This window comes from Martes martes, assembly GCF_963455335.1.
Source record: "Martes martes genome assembly, chromosome: 17".
NCBI lineage: Eukaryota > Metazoa > Chordata > Mammalia > Carnivora > Mustelidae > Martes > Martes martes.
In genome coordinates, this window is record NC_137905.1 from 59,210,844 (window position 1) to 59,227,742 (window position 16,899).

At 52.7% G+C, this 16,899-nt stretch overlaps 1 protein-coding gene across 1 annotated transcript; it reads left to right on the forward strand.

The window, feature by feature from the left end:
• Window positions 1-1,092: 1,092 nt before the first annotated feature.
• ZSCAN1 (zinc finger and SCAN domain containing 1) lies at window positions 1,093-16,605 on the forward strand (the record flags this gene model as incomplete). Its single annotated transcript, XM_080828656.1, has 5 exons — window positions 1,093-1,582; window positions 9,042-9,130; window positions 15,196-15,307; window positions 15,519-15,593; window positions 15,794-16,605. Exons 1-5 carry the CDS (start codon window positions 1,213-1,215, stop codon window positions 16,603-16,605), a joined length of 1,458 nt encoding a protein of 485 aa, XP_080684782.1. The 5' UTR covers window positions 1,093-1,212.
• Between the last annotated feature and the right edge of the window lie 294 nt (window positions 16,606-16,899).

Sequence of the window (16,899 nt, forward strand, 5' to 3'; positions counted from 1 at the left end):
ATGTTACCGTGCATTTTGCAGTCATAAGTTCTCCACCATGTGATGGGAGGGTAGTTGATCTCATCAGGCTTGACTGTTGGGCACTTCTGTTGTGATTCTTGGTGCCTAAATCTTTGTCCCAATTTCAGATAAATTCCACAGCACGCGAACTTCCAGAATGGTCTTGATATACAAGCTGCCATGGTGCTTTCCAGAAAGGTCGTGCCAGTTTGTACTTTCACTATTGGATCAGCACAGAGTACAAGTGTTTAAAAAAAATCTCATTTCTATTTTTACAACTTTAACGTTCTCTTCAGTTGGATGTTCACTATAGGAAGCTTGGAAAATGCACAAAATGCTATTTTTTCACTGCCCTTCCCACTTTCCCTCTGTTTTTAGTCTCTTTCCCCCCTTGTCCTCCTCACCGCCTCCTCCCTCAGCCTTAAATTAGTGGAAAAGACAAGAAAGACAGCATAGGCAGGGCAGGAAGCTTCTGTTGTGCTATTACGTAGCATATTTGGCTGTTTCCATTTGAAGGGAGTTGAAAGTCCGGTTCCTTATTTCTAGTGCTTAGGAGCCACATACCAGCTGGCAGCTACCAGGCTGGATGGCACAGAAGGAGAGCATTTCCAACCCCATAGGGAGTTGTGCTGGGCAGTTCCAGCTCCTCCAGGGCAGGAATCCTGTTCCCCTCGAAGCTCAGCAAACCGTGTGAATGACGAAATGAGTGAAGGAGGCAGACGTATGCTAAGTAAGGAAATGGGATGTGTTCATGATGAGGTAAGAGTCATGAAGACAGCACACTAAAGACCAGGAGACGAGGATGACGGCCTGTGCCAGAGCATGGTGACATGCTGCTGTGGTGACGGCTGGGCTGGGATCAACATCAGAGAGGAATGTGGGTGGGAACAGTGCATACAAAGATCCGGGGGTGGCCAGTGCCTTGTCTTCAACCCAATGTAACCCATGAGTGTCATATAGAAGGAGATTAGGTCAGAATGAAATGGGGAGGGCTCAGATCAGTTCCTTGGGAACTACAGGTCTGGCAAGGAGATGGGGAGTGAGGGGAGTGCTGAGCAAGGTGGTGGCCACCATCTGATGCGGCCGCTTTGCTCCTGCCCCTCTCTGCAGGCCCCTGACTGCTGACTGAATCCACCTGCTGCCACCTGGGTTTGCCTGGAGCTGCTGGGACGGTCCTGGGATCCAGCCTGCTCGCCCTCTGAGGCCGGAGAGATGCTCCCGTTGCCCAAAGCCCTCGCCTCCCCCAGGAATACCCAGATTCCGGCCCCGGGGCAGCAGGATGGGGCTCCTGAGCCACCCAACCCTGGGGATACTGAGGCCTGCCGCCTGCGTTTCCGACAGTTCCAGTACCGCGTGACAGGCGGGCCACACCATGCGCTGGGCCATCTCTGGTTGCTGTTGCGCCAGTGGCTGCGGCCCGAGGCACACTCGAAGGAGCAGATCATGGAGCTGCTGGTGCTGGAGCAGTTCCTGGGGGCGCTGCCCAGCAAGATGAGGACCTGGGTGCAGTCGCAGGGCCCCCGCACCTGCAAGGAGGCCGCTACCCTGGTGGAGGACCTCATAGAGATGTCGCAGCAGGAAGGTGAGGGGACGGGCCTCACCCCGAAGAGCAAGCGGTTGCCGGGGGGAGCAGGTGTCGGGTTTGGGTTCTGGCCAATGTCTCCGTGGCTCAGTGCCCGAGGATCACGCTGCTTTTTCCTTTGGGACTCAGAGTGCCACGTCCACCCAGCACTACTCCCACCGCCCCCCCCCCCGCTCCTGTCCCGTTCCCTGTCCCCACCAGCAGCACCCCAGGCCGTCTGAGCAAGCCCCTGCCTGCACATGTCCTGCCCGTGTGCATTGTCATATCACACACCTGTGTTTTCCTTTGTTTTACATAAATGTCATCGTGCTGCACGCCCCTGTCCGCCTCACTTCTCTCACTCAGTCGGTAGTTGAGGATTTCTCCATCTTACCATGTGTCCATCTGGCCTGTGGCTTTGCACTTGTCTGCTCTCCCTCAGAAGGACCCCGGGTCTTGGCCCACACGAGGTGCTATGGACCATGCCCCCCCACCAGGTCCTATCCAGTCCCCCCCTGCATCCAGTCCATGGGACGCAGAGCTGTCCTGGAGGCCCACGGGCTGGTTGTGAGACTGCCGCCTCGGTCCACAGTTGTCACAGAACGGGTGTAGGAGAGAGCGCGGCAGAGGGGTCTCCAGTAGCTGGAAGGTCTGCAGGTGCATTGACACCTCCTCTCTCCCCGGCCCCTGCCCGCTGCAGGGGCTTTGTCTGCATGCTTTCTTGCCCCTGTGACCCTGTGGAGAATTGCCATCCTCCCAGGCCCCAGTCCCATGGAAAGAGGGAGCCCCAGTCCATGGGGCTTTCCCATGGAAAGAGGTGACATCACCTCTTTCCCAGTGATGTCAACAGAAGTGTAGACCGCATCACATCTGGAGGAAGTCAACCCTCAGGGCCTAGCATGGGGGCTGTGATGAGGGTGTCCTCAGGCCTAAGGTTCAGAAAAGCCTTGAAATCTACAGAAAACAGGGTTCCCAGGTCTCCACACCGCCCGCAGGGAGCGGGCTGACTCGTTCAGGAAAGTTTCTCGTGTCGCGTGTCGCAGCGGCCGGAGCATAGTCCCGGCTGGAAGGCACCGAATGGTGTCATGGAGTCTCGTTCCCAGGTTCCTGTGAAATAATGAAGACGGGCAAGGCAGATAAAGTGGCCCTTGGAACTCACTGTTCCAGGAACGAAGGAGCCAGAAAGCTTTAGTGTCTGGTCCTTGGTGGACCCATGCAACCCCCAGGGCCCCAAGCCTGGAAGGGCCAGGCCGGTGTTCATGCTTTGCTGTCGCCATCTTCAGGCTCCCTGTCATTTTCAGCAAGGGGGTCGTGTACATGTTTTGCATCGGGCCAGGCTGGGGTCCTACGGACAGGGAGGTGGTTGGAGTAGCCGGTGGCCGGGCCTGAGGGATATCTGCGTGCTGCTGCCTCAACACTGGGCTTCATGCCTTGGGAAAGGAAGATCCCGGCAGGTGAGGAAGGGGACGGGGCAGGACGAGATGTGCCCTGAGGGAAGGGAGCCCGGGAGCTCGCTGGGACGGGGCTGCTTGAGGGGCGCTGAAGCCCAGGGGGGACCCAGCAGGAGCCCAGCTCCCTCTTCGCCAAGGCCGGCCCTCTCCAGTCACCGCGGTGGAAGCGCGGGCTGCAGACAGACCCGGTGTCTCCGCTCGAGGTCTCTGATGGCGGCTGTCTGGGAGACAACCGGACAGAACAAGCCTCCCCCCATCTTAGTCCATGGCATATCCTCCCGCCAGCCCAGCGGTGAACCCGGATGTGGAGGAGGGTCGTGCCCACTGCAGCCTATTTCTAGATCTCGATGCTCTGGGGCCCAAGAGGGAGAGCCCTGGGAGACGGCGCGCGCACCAGGGGCTCAGTCTTTTTGGGGGGAGGCTGTCTAGGGGCTCAGAGGTACAGTCTTTATTGGCTAATTTAAAGCAAAAGAGTGGGAATCGGGATGTGAGTAGCGTGAAGCGGGTCACCCCAACTGAGAGCTATCTACACCACCCAAGGCTTTCGGAAAAAGGGACCTCCATGAGTGGGGACAGTCCAATTCATTATGTTTGTTGTTTGGTTTGGTTTGGTTTGGTTTTTTTGCTAGAAGCTGTGTCATACAGCTGCAAGTGTTTATTCCAGATAGAGGTCTTTGAAACGGATGCCTCAACAGTCAAAAGTTCAGTGTCGGGCCCAGATCCCTGCTTTCCCCACACCCATCACCCTGTCCTCTGTCCACGGCAGCAAAGGGAGTGGTCCTCCCGTGCCAGCCCTGCGGGGGGGCTGACCCCAGATGCCTGTCCTGACTGCGTGCCTTGATCATCTGCCTCCAGGGCCTCGGCCTCACCGCCCCACCCCCCAGCCCTGAAGCCTTGACCCTCACTGGATCCAAGGCTAGCCAGCTCATCATCTAGGCCTGGCTTAGACATCCATCCCTCTGTGAGGCTACCACGAAAGACCCCGCTCATTTCTCCAGGGTCCTCACCTCTCTGCGACGTTTATAGGGTTTATCCTTTCCCTGCGTGTCTGTTCTCTGTCCTAGTTTATGTGAGCTTCGTGACAGCAAGAGCTCTGCATCCACCTTCAGGTGGGTCCTGGACAGTAGACAGTACGAGACACCTAGTGGGTGCCCAGCCAAGACAGGAGGGGGAGGCGTGGGTGGACAGAAGTAGCAGGAAGAACCAAGGACGGGCATTTGGCAAGTAGCAGGCGCTGCTGGGTATACCGTGCAAAGTAAGGGTCCAACTTTGTTCTTCTGCATGTAGATTACCGGTTGTCCCAGCGCTACTGTTGAAGACTCTTCTTCCCCCTACCAAATGGCTCTGGTACATTTGTGAAAAACCAACTGGCTGTAGATATGTGGGCTTAGTTCTGGGCTCTCAATTCCTTTTGGTTCTGTATGTCTGCATTTATGCCGGCACTGTAGCTCTATAGTGAGTTCTGAAATCAGGAGGTATGTGTCTTCCAACTCTGTCCTATTTTAGGACTCTTTTGGCTATTCTGGGTCCCTTGAAATTTCAGATAAATTTTAGAACCAGCTTTTCCATTTCTGCAAAAAGAAGGAAAAAAGACTGTTGGGGTTTTGAAAGGGACTGCATTGGACCTATAGATCAGTAAGTAGTGTTGCCATCTTAGCGATATTAAGTATCCTAATCCGTGAATGCAGAATGTGTTTATTAATAATAATAATTGATAATAATCTTATTTAGATTTTCTTTAATTCCTTTCAGTAGGAGTTTTCAGTGTAGAAGTCTTGTATCTTCCAGGCTAAATTTATTCCTAAGTATTTTATTCTTTTTGATTCTATAAGTAGAATTGACTCTTTTTGTTACAAACGAAATCTTCTGAGTTTCCTTTTTGGGTTGTTCGTTGATGTTTTATAGAAACAACTAATTTTTATGTGTTGATATTGTATCGTGTAACTTTGCCGAATTCACTTATTAGCTCATGCCATCTGTGAATAGAGAGAGTTTTTCTTCTTCCTCTCCAATGTATTTATTTTTTGAGATTTTATTTTATTATTTTTTAATATTTATTTATTTATTTAACAGAGAGACAGCGGGAGAGGGAGTGGGAGATGGAGAAGCAGGCTTCCCACTGAGCAGGGAGCCTGATGCGGGGCTCAATCCCAGGATCCTGGGATCATGACCCGAACTGAAGGCAGACGCTTAATGACTGAGCCATCCAGGCACCCCAAGAGATTTTATTTTTAAGTAATCTCTACCCCCAGTGTGGGGCTTGAAGTCACAACCCTGAGATCCAGAGTCACATGCTCGACTCACCGAGACAGCCAGGAACCCCTTCCTGTCCAATTTAGATGATTTCTTCTCCCTCTTTTTCTTGCCTAATTGTGCTGGCTAGAACTCCCAGTAGAATGTTGAATAGAAGCCGTAAAAGCAAACATCTTTGCCTTGTTCTTGACGGGGGGAAGCTTTCAGTCCCTCATAATTAGGATGTCCTTATCATTAGAGGGCATCGGTTTACATCAAATGCTTTTTCTGTGTCCCTGAGATGATCACATGGTCTGTCAATATGGCACATCACATAGCTTGACCCTGATGTATTGAGCCACGTAACAGTTTGACTACAGTGTGTCTCCGTGTGGGCCTCTTTGACTTCATCCTATTTGGAATCTGTTCAGTTTCTTTGCAAATTCAAGTGTTTCATCTGTTTTAGGAAATTTCCCAGCCATTGTTTTTTTCAAACATTTTGCTTCTCTGTCTTCTCCTTCTGGGATTGCTGTTAGGTGTCTGTCGGTATGTTTTATGGTGTCCCGCAAGTCCCTTAGGCCCTGTTCATTTTCTTCTGCTCCTCAGAGTGTATAATTTTTTTTAACATTTTATTTATTTATTTGACAGAGAGAGATCACAGTAGACAGAGAGGCAGAGAGAGAGGGAGAGAGAGAAGCAGGCTCTCTGCTGAGCAGAGAGCCCGATGCGGGACTCGATCCCAGGACTCTGAGATCATGACCTGAGCCGAAGGCAGCGGCTTAACCCACTGAGCCACCCAGGCGCCCCTCAGAGTGTATAATTTTAATTGACCTACCTTCAAGTTTACTGATCCTTTTCTCTGCCAGCTTAAATCTGAAATCAAAACACCCCTGCCAACAAAATTTTCATTGTAGTTACTGTACTCTGCTCCAGAAAATTTCTATTTGGCTCCTTTATATAATTTCTCCGTATTGATATCCTTGGTTTGTTGAGAACATCATTCTCCTGATTTTTGATAGCTCTTTGTTCACGACTTCTTTTAGCTCTTTAAGGGTATTTAAGACAGTTGATTTAAAATCTTTGTCTAGTAAATCCAATGTCTGGGCTGCTTCAGGGACAGTTTCTGTTAGTTTCTTTTTATTCCTGTGAATGAGAGATACTTTCTTAGGTCTTTGCGTGCCCCTTAATTCGGGAATCGGGCACTTTTAGTATTTGATAATATAATGTGATAACTCTGGAGATCAAATTCTCTTCCCTCCACAGGGCTTGTTTATGCTGCTTACTGTGGGTTGTAGTTGTTTATTTTGGAAACTTTTCTTTCTTTTAAGATTTTACTTATTTATTTGAGAGAGAGCAAGCGCATGAGCAGGGGAAGAGGGAGAAGCAGGCTTTCGGCTGAGCGGGGAGCCTGATGCAGGGCTCGATCCCAGGACCCTGGCATCATGACCCAAGCCAAAGGCAGAAGCTTAACCGACTGTGCCACCCAGGCGCCCTATTTCGGAAACTCTTCTAAACTGTTTTTGTAAATACTACATTCTTTGTTGTGTGTGCTCACTAAAGTTTCTGTTTCATTAATTTAGTGTTGGGCCAGAGACATGACAGAAGTTGCCTTAAAGGCCTGGAGCCAACAAAACAAAACTGTCCTCGTTTTCGTAGGTTGGCTCTGAGTTGAGGTACTGCTTCAATGCTTAGCCTCTTGACTTACAACCGTCCTGAGTCTTCCTGGTTACACGGGGCCTAACGGTCAACCCGAGTTGAAAGCCTGGGATCGTCTCGTTTCCTACCATGAGTTTAGTACTGATCATGTGCATGGCCTGCTAGACTCTCTGGTAAAGCCCTTATTCCCACATGTAGCTCCTTCTCCAGCCTCTTCCTTCCTAGGCTCTTTGGTCTCTCGGCTGCTGGTTCCATCTCTTACCCCTGCTGCAGGTGGCTGTGGCTCGTATATGCCTGTAATGCTTTTGACATATGCTGCTCGGGAGGTCACTGAGGTTTCCGAGAGGGCATAACAAAGGCAAATCCCTGAACTAATCCTTCAGGGAGTCCCCAGACAGGTCACCAGACGAACATACAAATGCAATTCTTTGGGAACAAGATCTGTCCCGTTCCCTGTAGCTTCAGCAAGCCACACCAATAACACAGACTGCCGTCCTCACAGGCCTTCCTGTGAATGCCACCACACCTCCTAGTTGAAATTTGATAGCTTTTTTCTTCATTAAGCATTTCCTTATCCTTGGTTGGTTTTTCGGTTTGTTTGTTTGTTTTCGTTTTTGTTTCTGTTTTTCTTTAACCAGAGTCAAGTTCCCAAAAAGTTAACTCTGAAAGTTTTTGCTGGCTTAATTGTTGCCTCAGTGGAGGGACTGATTTCGAGAGCTCCCTATTCTGCCATTTTTGGCAGCGTTACCTTCCTGTTTGATTTTGGAAAATAGTTACTGAAACACAATTCCCATACTCTTTAACTCACCTGGTTAAAAATATACAACTCAGTGATTTTTAGTATATTCACAGAGTTGTGCAACCATCAGCACCATCTAATTCCAGAACATTTCATTCACCCCATTAGCAGTCACTCCCCATTCTCCTCTCCCTCCAGCCCCTGGCAATCGCTAATCTACTTTGTGTCTTTATGGATTTTCCTGTTCTGCACATTTCCCATGAATGAAATCGTATAATATATGGCCTTTTGTGTCTGGCTTCTTTCACTTAGGGTTCATCCATGCTGTGAAGTGTATCAGTACTTCCTTCTCTTTAAGGCTCAGTAATATTCCATTGTGTGGACATACACAGTTCGTTTCTTCTCTTGTCGTTTGATGGACATTTGGGCCGTTTCCACTTTCTGCCTATGATGGACGATGCTGCTATGAAAACTCAGAATATTTGTGTGGACATGTTTTCATTTCTCTTGGGAACACACCCAAGGAGGAGAAGTTTAGGGGCATATGGTAACCCTACGTATCATTTTTGAGGAACTGCCAAATTGCCTTCCAGAGCAACTGTCTGCTTTTTAAATGACGCATTTTCAGCCTGCAGAGCTGTACGGGAGGTGTTGTAATGGACACCCAGGTAACTGCCGTGAGGCCGTGCAGAGCCTCACCGCCTGAGAGGCAGGTTAGGTCGCTGGTCAAAGAAATGACACACACTGCGGGGCTCACTGGGTCCTCAGTGCAGGTTGCTCTGCGTTCCTCTTGCCCCGCGCACCCCGCGGCCCCAAGGGGGGCAAGGCCTTGAGTTCCTCGTTGCATGTGCACGTTTGTACTTTTTCCTCTCGTTTGTATCCGACAGCGTGTGGCTCTGTTTCCCATGTCCTAACCCTATAAATGGTGTCCTTCTGTCACTGTCATCCTGCCCGGCTTTTGTCCTCCTACAACGTGTTCTGCGGCAGACCCATGGGGCCCTGCTTCAACTGTCTTTGCTACCTGACCGCATTCCACCTCAGGAAGGTTCCAGGTGAGGGATGTCCAGGCTTTCCATGTTAGTCAGAGCTGCAGGCAGTGTCCTCAAGGGCCTCTTGGGGACACACATGGGCACGGAGCGTCGGGTGAGAAGACCCGTCCTCCGCTGCCTCTTGGGTCACCGTGGCCTCATGACTGGCAGCTGTGGAAAGGTCTGGAGCAGGGGGTAGGGCTGCATTTAGAAGCCCGTTGGAAGGATAAAGGCATACTATTGCTCGTGCCTTGCCCTCACTGGGGGGTCTTCAGAGATGCTCCTGGGACCGGATGCCCTCCCTGTGCAGGGAATCTGGGGACTTAGGGGCTCTGGGTCACACCGGTCTCTCACCATCCTTTTCTCCCGCCCAGTTCTGGTATCTCTCACCGAACACCAGGACAAGAGCAACAGGGAGGAGGAAGACGGGATGAGCCCGAAGTCCCGGAAAGACCCATCCCAGGTGAGCCCAGGGCCCTGGCTCCACGCTCCTACATTCCTGGGGCACCGTGAGCACAGTGCTGTGACAGGCTGAAGGACATCCCATCCAAGCTCTGTGTCAGGCTGTCCCAACACCCCCGGAAGCCTGAACCCCACATTCTCACCAGCCCCACAAGTCCCAGAGCTTGCTGCAGCTCCGTGCAGTTCTCGCGGTCGTGCTCTCCCGCACTGTCTTCATCCCCTCCACCCAGTCCTTTACTGGGCACTGGCCAGCCACGGGGGTCCCCATCCTCGTGTATAACCCACAGCCACAGGCCGGGCATACTGAAAGATTTCTGGGGCCGCCACCCCAAGTGCTGCCACATGGGAGCCTGGGCGCCCTGGCCCTGAGGCCATCCATAGTGTTAGGATCTGTAGTCGTCGTCTCATGCGCGCGAAGCCTGTGGATTCTTGGAGGGGCTGGGAAAGACTCCGTGAGGGCGACCCCGACGGCAAGATCTATCCCGGCAAAGGCCCCAAGTGAGAGGGGACCGTGGTGCATGACAGGGACCAAGGGAAACTTGGTGTGGCTGGAGCTCACGGAGTGATGGGGACAGGCCCCCAGCAGGGACTGGAGTGATTAAAACCGTGGGGGCCAGACCATGCAGGTGTGTTAACAGGTAAAACACAAAGGAAACAAAAAACAAACCACATTCCCTTCCCTCTGGGACCAGATTCACAGCACCTTGCTCTCACCTCCCGTCACCTCTGTGACCTCACCCTTCTTCAGACCACAGGCCCCTCTGGCTCCCACTAATCGCCGCTCTGTCAAATACTAACCATCGGTGCGAAGGCCCTGTCAGGACCTTCATCCCCGCACGTGACTGTCAGTCCGGGTGTCCTTGAGATATCCTACTTCTCCCTCATACGGGGCCGTGTGGCCTCCCTCAGTCTTGACCACTACGACCACCTTCCCCTCCAACCCCCCCTCACGCCGACACCATCCGCAGGCAACCTCGAAGCGTCTTTGGCTTCCTTTCGTTTTCCATGTCCACGCTCAGAGGGAAAAAGAACAGGAGTCCCCTGCTTCCCTTTTAAAAATGGGAATGTTACAAGGAGCACATGGAAAGAGCCATCAGGGAAATGCAAATTAAAACCGTGACGAGATACCATTACACACCAACTGGAAATGCTAGAAGTAGAAAGAGGGACAGCGGCAAGTACCGGCAAGGGAGCGCACAGACGGACGGTCCCACCGCTGGGAGGGACGCCAAGCGGCAAAACCAACCTGGAAAACGGTTTGGTCGTTTCTTACAAAATGAAGTACATGACATAGGACCCAGCAACCCCACTCCCGGGGCTGGGTGTTTACCCAGATGAAACAAAACCTTGCGTTCCTCCAAAAACCTGCACGCAAACATTCACACCAGCTTTGTTTGGAATAGCCCCAAGCTGGAAACGGCCCACGTGTGTGTGCGATTGAATGAACAATCATTTATCCCACACACCACGGAATACTGCCCAGCAAAATCATGGAAGAAACTCTTGATTCACACACAGCTTGGATGGATCTGAGGGGCACTCTGCTGTCACAACAGCTAATCTCAAAAGGTGCATCGTAGGAAATCCCATTTATAGGACATTCTTGAAAAGACAAAATGATAGCCACGGAGAACAGATTAGTGGTAGCCAGGCAGGAATTCCGGGTGGAGGGAAACAGACTATACAGGGGTAGCACGAGGGAGTTTGCTCTGGGTGGTGGAACCATTCTGGTCCTGACTGTGGTGGTAGTTTCATGAATCTACATACGTGATAAAATTAACAGACCTGTACGTGCATGCACACACCCACAGTCAAGTTTATATAATTAAGTAAAATTAAGAAAAATTAAGTTAAATTAAGAAACCACTAAAAAACGATAGTATTTCCCACAAGTCAAAGTTCAGTCCCTTCTGTGTTCCCAGAGACCACCCCCTCTTGTGATGCAGGGGTCTAGTATCATTTTGAGGTTTTCTGATTTGCACGGCTGTTTTTTGGAAGGACCCGCCAGTCTGTATCTTTTTTCTTCTCTGGCTATTGTGTTCTGCCTGGAGACCATTTTCATTCTTTAGTTAATTACTAACAACAGAAAAAAGACATCTAAACAAAAACACGAGACAAAAGATGAGTAATGCACCCACTGCTCTGCAGAAGAGCTCAGCCCACCAAAGAAACACCTGCGTACCTTTGTAGCCGTCAGCCGCAGACCGTCCCCGTCCTTGAATTCACCTGCGTGGATTTCTCTCTGACCTGCTATGGCTGGGGGGGGAAGAGGAGTTATTCTTAGTTGTCTTCTTTTAGGCGGACAGGACGAAATATCTTTTTGTAAAACTCTTTAGTGTGGAAAACTTCAAACACACACCATGTGGTAGGCTGAATTAGGCCTCCGCCCACCCTCTTTGCCCCACCAAATGTCCACATCCTCATCCCCTAGAACCTGGGAGTGTCACCCTAGGTGGCAAAAGGGACTTTTGGTGGGTGTGATTAAAGGAGGAGCATGAGAAAAGGAGATTGCCCTGGATCCAGTCTGACTGGATTCTAACGATAATCACAAGTGTCCTCATACGAGGGGGGTAGAGGGAGGTTTAAGGACAGAGACAGGACAGTGACCCGAGCACAGAGGTAGAGAAGATGGAGTTAGGGCCACAAGGCAAGGAGCGTGGGTGTGTCTAGAAGCTGAGACTAGGCCAGGAAACAGATTGTCGCCGGGAGCCTTCCGAGGAAATGAGCCTTGGCAGACAAACTTTAGCTCGGGGAGATGGATTTCCGACTTCGGGCCTTCAGAGCCGTATGAGAAATTTGTGTTGTTTTCAGCCACTAAGCTTGTCATGGTTTGTTACAGCAGCCGCAGGAAACTACTGCGCACTACGTACACCAAAGTAGAGAGAGTAGGGTAATCGGGTCATGGACCCGGGGTTGTAATGGGACTTTTGTGGGCCCTAAGAATTTTTGTCCGATAAGAATCATATCAAGATTATATGCATGAGCTTCCCCGAAATAGTAAAAGTTATATTTTATGACCATTTGGTATAGAGAATATATTCTAGGCTGGACTAGTCACTATATTCATCGTTCTTCCTGAGTGATTAGAAAAGACATTAAACATTATTGAAAGAAACCCCTTTCTCCAAAAGTTTCATGGGCCCTGGGCTCTGTTTCTGGCACGTGATGGAGATGTCAGCCCCAGATGGGCCACGAGTGCCTGACACATAGCGAGAATCCATTCTGGATTCTCCTCTCGGTAATCACATGCATGCTCACACCCCATCTCCATGCACTACAAGTAGGGCCTGGGCTTTAAGGACTCGTTTCCCCCCCCATCTGTACCTATAATATTTTTAATTTTTTATTGAGATATAATTGATTATGTGAACTGGTATTATGTCAGTATCAGGTGTACAACATAATGATTCAATATACGTATATATTGTAAAACGATCAACTACAATAAGTCTAATTAACGTCCATCGCCACAAGTTAAAGATATTTTTTCTTGTGATGAGTAGCTCTCTTGGCAACTTCTGCATATACAATACGGTATTATCTACTGTAGCCCCCGTGCTGCACATTACAGGCCCAGGACTTGTTTTACAACTGGAAGTTTGTACATTTTGACCTCCTTCATCTATTATATCCCCCCCCACACCCACATGCCCCTGGCAAAGCATCCAGACTCTTCTTTTTTTAGATATAAACCCAGCTCCACTGCCTCAACGAAAACCATTAGCAGCAGTCCCTCAGCGGCAGTAAAGGGCCGGGCGGCAGGCCTGCTTGGCATCGTCCTTATTTTCTCTCTCTTGGCTGGTTAGACGACAGATGTGGGTCCCCACATCCCACTCATTGCCCCACACTGTCCACGGAATAATCAGAGCCCTGGTCAACAGGACTCTGGGGACATTTTTTGTGTTTGGGGGCTATAGAGAAGGCTCAGAGATGTCCTGGTTTCTGTGCCTGGCCCAAGTGTGTTTGTCGCTATTTTCAGATGTCCTGGATGGTGGCCCACGCCTCCAAGTCAGGGGAACTAACATGCCCTAACATGCCCCCACCCCATGCACACATACACACACAGGTCCTGGGCCTTCTCTCTCAATCCCTCACCATCCATGGTCATGGTCTCGGACCACAATGGTCAGGTAACAGGAGGAGGGACGGCGGCCCCTCTGGTGACTATTAGAGAATTCAACCAGTGTTTGTCTAACAATGGAAACTAGTATTTAGTAAGAAACAGAAAATCAATAAGTCAGCCAATCACACCATCCACATATCCCCAGCTTGAAAGGGAAGAACCTCATACCTTAATTCTCTCCCACCGCACCCCAGCACCACCCCTCCCTCCACCAGTCCCTAGTGCCCAGCGGTCCCAGCCTGTGCCTTTGCGGGGGCCCCTTTATCCCCACGCCTGTATCCCTGGTGGGTGAGAGCTGCAGAAAGCAGAGACCAACCCAAGACAGGCCTTTCTGACAAGAGCTTGACCTCCTGGTTGATTCTCACTTCTTGTTTTCCCAGCACACTTTCTCAAATACTATCCATTTGCCAAGCCCTTGCCAGGTGCCTGGCCCTGAGCGTGCTGTGCAGATACGCCCTTTCAGGCCCAGAGAGGGAAAGGCCCTCGCCCAGGGCCACCCAGCAAGTAGGGCCAGCTGGGATGCAAACCAAGGCCGTACATTTCAGATCCTCACTCTTTAGCGGCTCTGAGAGACTCCACTTTGCGTGGGATGTGTGCCTGTTGGTGGGACGGGTGACAGCAATGCTTTGGTGACACGTGAGACATGGAGCCCCACTGCTGCTCGTCACCCTCTGGGAGACTTGCTCTCAGGCGCAGTGCAGCTGGGAGGCACAGGTCACAACCCCACAGGCGATACTGACCTGACATAGGGCCTGGGACTCCCGTTTAATGGCCGGTCGCTGCCGTGAAATCCTCGGTGGTTTTCGAGTGAGAGTGTCCTAGTCTGGGTTTTCCACAGAAACAAAGCCAATAGGATTTATACAGACATACAGAGAGATGAACTGAAAGGAACCAGCTCCCACGACCATGGAGGCCAAGGAGTCCCTGAGGTGCTGTCTGTAAGCTGGAAATGCCAGAAAGCCATCTCCAGGGCAGGGGAACTCCATCTCAGGCCCAAAAGTCTAGACCAGAGGAGTCTCCGTCTGAGTCCAAAGCCCAAGAATCAAGGAGGGGTCCAATGTGAGGGCTGAAGGCGGCTCTCCCAGCTCCAGCAGAGAGCACAACTGCCCGCTTCTGGCTTTGTGCGCACCTGGGGCCCTCAACGGATTGGGTGAGGCCCACCCACACCGGTGAGGATGATGTTTACTCACACAGCCAGTACAAAAGCTAGTCTTCCCTGGAGACAGCCCCCGCTCCAAATCCCAGAAATGATACTGTACCAGCTATTGGGCCATCCGTTAGCTCAGTCACATTGACTCCTAGAACTAACCATCACAAAGGGGCCTTGAGTTTCCATTCTGCACAGGGGGCCCCTCAATTTATGTCTCCAGTCCTAGTAACAGCCCTCTGCGAATGCACCTTTGGGGTGCGAAAATTAAATACAAAATGGAGACCAGAACTGAACATCCCCTGAGCAGACAAAACCACTTACCACATAAGTGAGACTTCGTTTGGTGTGTTCTGCCAAACAAGCAAAACATAACCTGGGCTACTTCAGTAAAGAAACTTAGGTCCTCCTCCTAAACGCAGTGTAAGCTAATCACTCTGAGCCAACCCCTGCTGTCTGGAAACCCCCTTTTTAATAACCACCCCCAAGAAGGTTAAACGACCTCCTCATTTTCACTGTATAAGCCCTCAGGCTTCACATCAGTCCTGGATTTGAAAGCTCCCAGTTCGTAGGCTACTCTTATTTGCACAATAAACTCTTACTAAATACTGTTTATCGGTTTGGTGGCTTTTTTTTTTTTTTGGCACTTTTGGGCGGGGGGGGGGGGAGTGGTGGCTTTAGTTTTACATTCCTGGATTTTTGAAGGGAGGCAATGCTGTCCCTCTGCTGTGGTGGCTGTTCGGAGCCCTGCGCAGCACGGGGCAGTCGCTGAGCAGGACTGTGTTTGCCATTCCAGGCACCGGAGCTGGGGCTCCCCCAGGAGGGCGAGTGGCTGCAGCCTTCCCAGCTCCAGCGGAGTCCCCACGCCAGGGCGGGGGCCGAGGCATCCTGCACCCTGGGCTCACTCGGTGAGTGTTTGGGTCCTACGGCAATCCTGAGGGCTGGGAATGGATTTAAGGTCTGGCGAGGGCTAGACTTTGCTGATGGCAGTGTTGGGGGGCTTTGGTGCCGAACGCTATACCTTCCCCCAGAACTTGTGCACACCAGGACTGGGGACTGGTAGCGCGCCCCCTCCTCCCTTCCGCAACAGCCACTCAATCGTTTCCACCCCCTGACCAGGGCTTCAGCCTCCTAGCATGCAGACAGACAGACTGAAGACGCTGCAGCACGAGGTCCCCTCAGCCGCCCACCCAGGTGAGGACAAGGGGGCCCAGGGCCGAGGGATCTGCCCCCCCCAATCCCTTTATCTTAAGAAAGGAAAGGATTGAGGGCACTAAGGTCCTACCAAGTAGAGTCTCTGCAGTCCCTGGGAGGAGGGGAACAGGAAGATGCCCAGGGTGTGGCCTCCAGCCCCTGCCCCTTCACTAACAACCCTTTCCCCTCACCCTCCCCAGGCCCAGGCTGCTCCTCTCTGAAGCCTAGTATCTGGGATGAACCTCCCTGCGGGCCGGCTGGGGACGGAGCCCTGAGGAACAGACACTCCCTCCCCAGGCAGGCCCAGGACGCTGCCCAGGCAGAAGGGAGTGTCTGGCAGGCGGAGGCCACCCCCAGGGATGCTGCGCTTCAGGGCACTGGAGGCCACGGGCCTGCTCCGGAGGGGGGGCCGCACCCCAGCCTTCAGCCCGGCTGGGTTGCAGACCCCACCCTCCCCAGTGCTCAGAGCGGCAGCCCCCAAAAGGGTCCTGGGGACAGCGATGCCAGCAGCACCCACCTGCCCTTACTCAAAGACCCCAAAGCCTCCCCTGAAGAGGCGGGGCAACCGCCGGCTGCTGCCCCCTCCTCGGGGAGCTCGGCGGCGCCCCAAGTCCCCCCAGGGGCGCGGCCCTTCACATGTGCCGAGTGCGGGGAGGTTTTCATCTGGGTCACCCACTTCATCGAGCACCAGAAGCGCCACCTGGAAGAGGGGCCCTTCTCGTGCCCCGACTGCGGCAAGGCCTTTCTGCACGCCTCGGTGCTGGAGGAGCATCGCAAGATCCACCTGCTGCAGCCGCCGCGCAAGAGGCCCAGGCGGGCCAGGGGCGAGGGGCCCGGGGAGGCCCGCCGGATGGAGGCGGCGGGCCGAGGCCCTCGCGCCCGAAACGCGAACGGAGGCCGGCGCCGGGCGTCCTCCAGCCGCGAGCGGCCCTTCGAGTGCGGCGTCTGCGGGAAGGCCTTCCCCTGGATGGTCCACCTCCTCGACCACCAGAAACTGCACGCCACGCAGTGAGCGGACGCGGGGCCCCGGGTGACGGCGACCCCCGGCGGACTCGTCCTGCCGGCGACCCGGGACCCGCCACCCCCGCCGCGTCCCGCCCCCCCCCCCGAAGCGACCCTCGGCGGGCTCGTCCTACGGGGGCGACCCGAGACCCGCTGTCCCCTCCGCCGAGTCCCCCGGGTGACAGCCCCCCTCGGCGGACTCGTCCTGCAGGGGATGCGGCAGCTGCCACCCCCGCCGCCGCGTCCCCCAGGCGATAGCGACCCCCGGCAGACTCGTCCTGCGGGGCGACCCGGGACCTGCCAC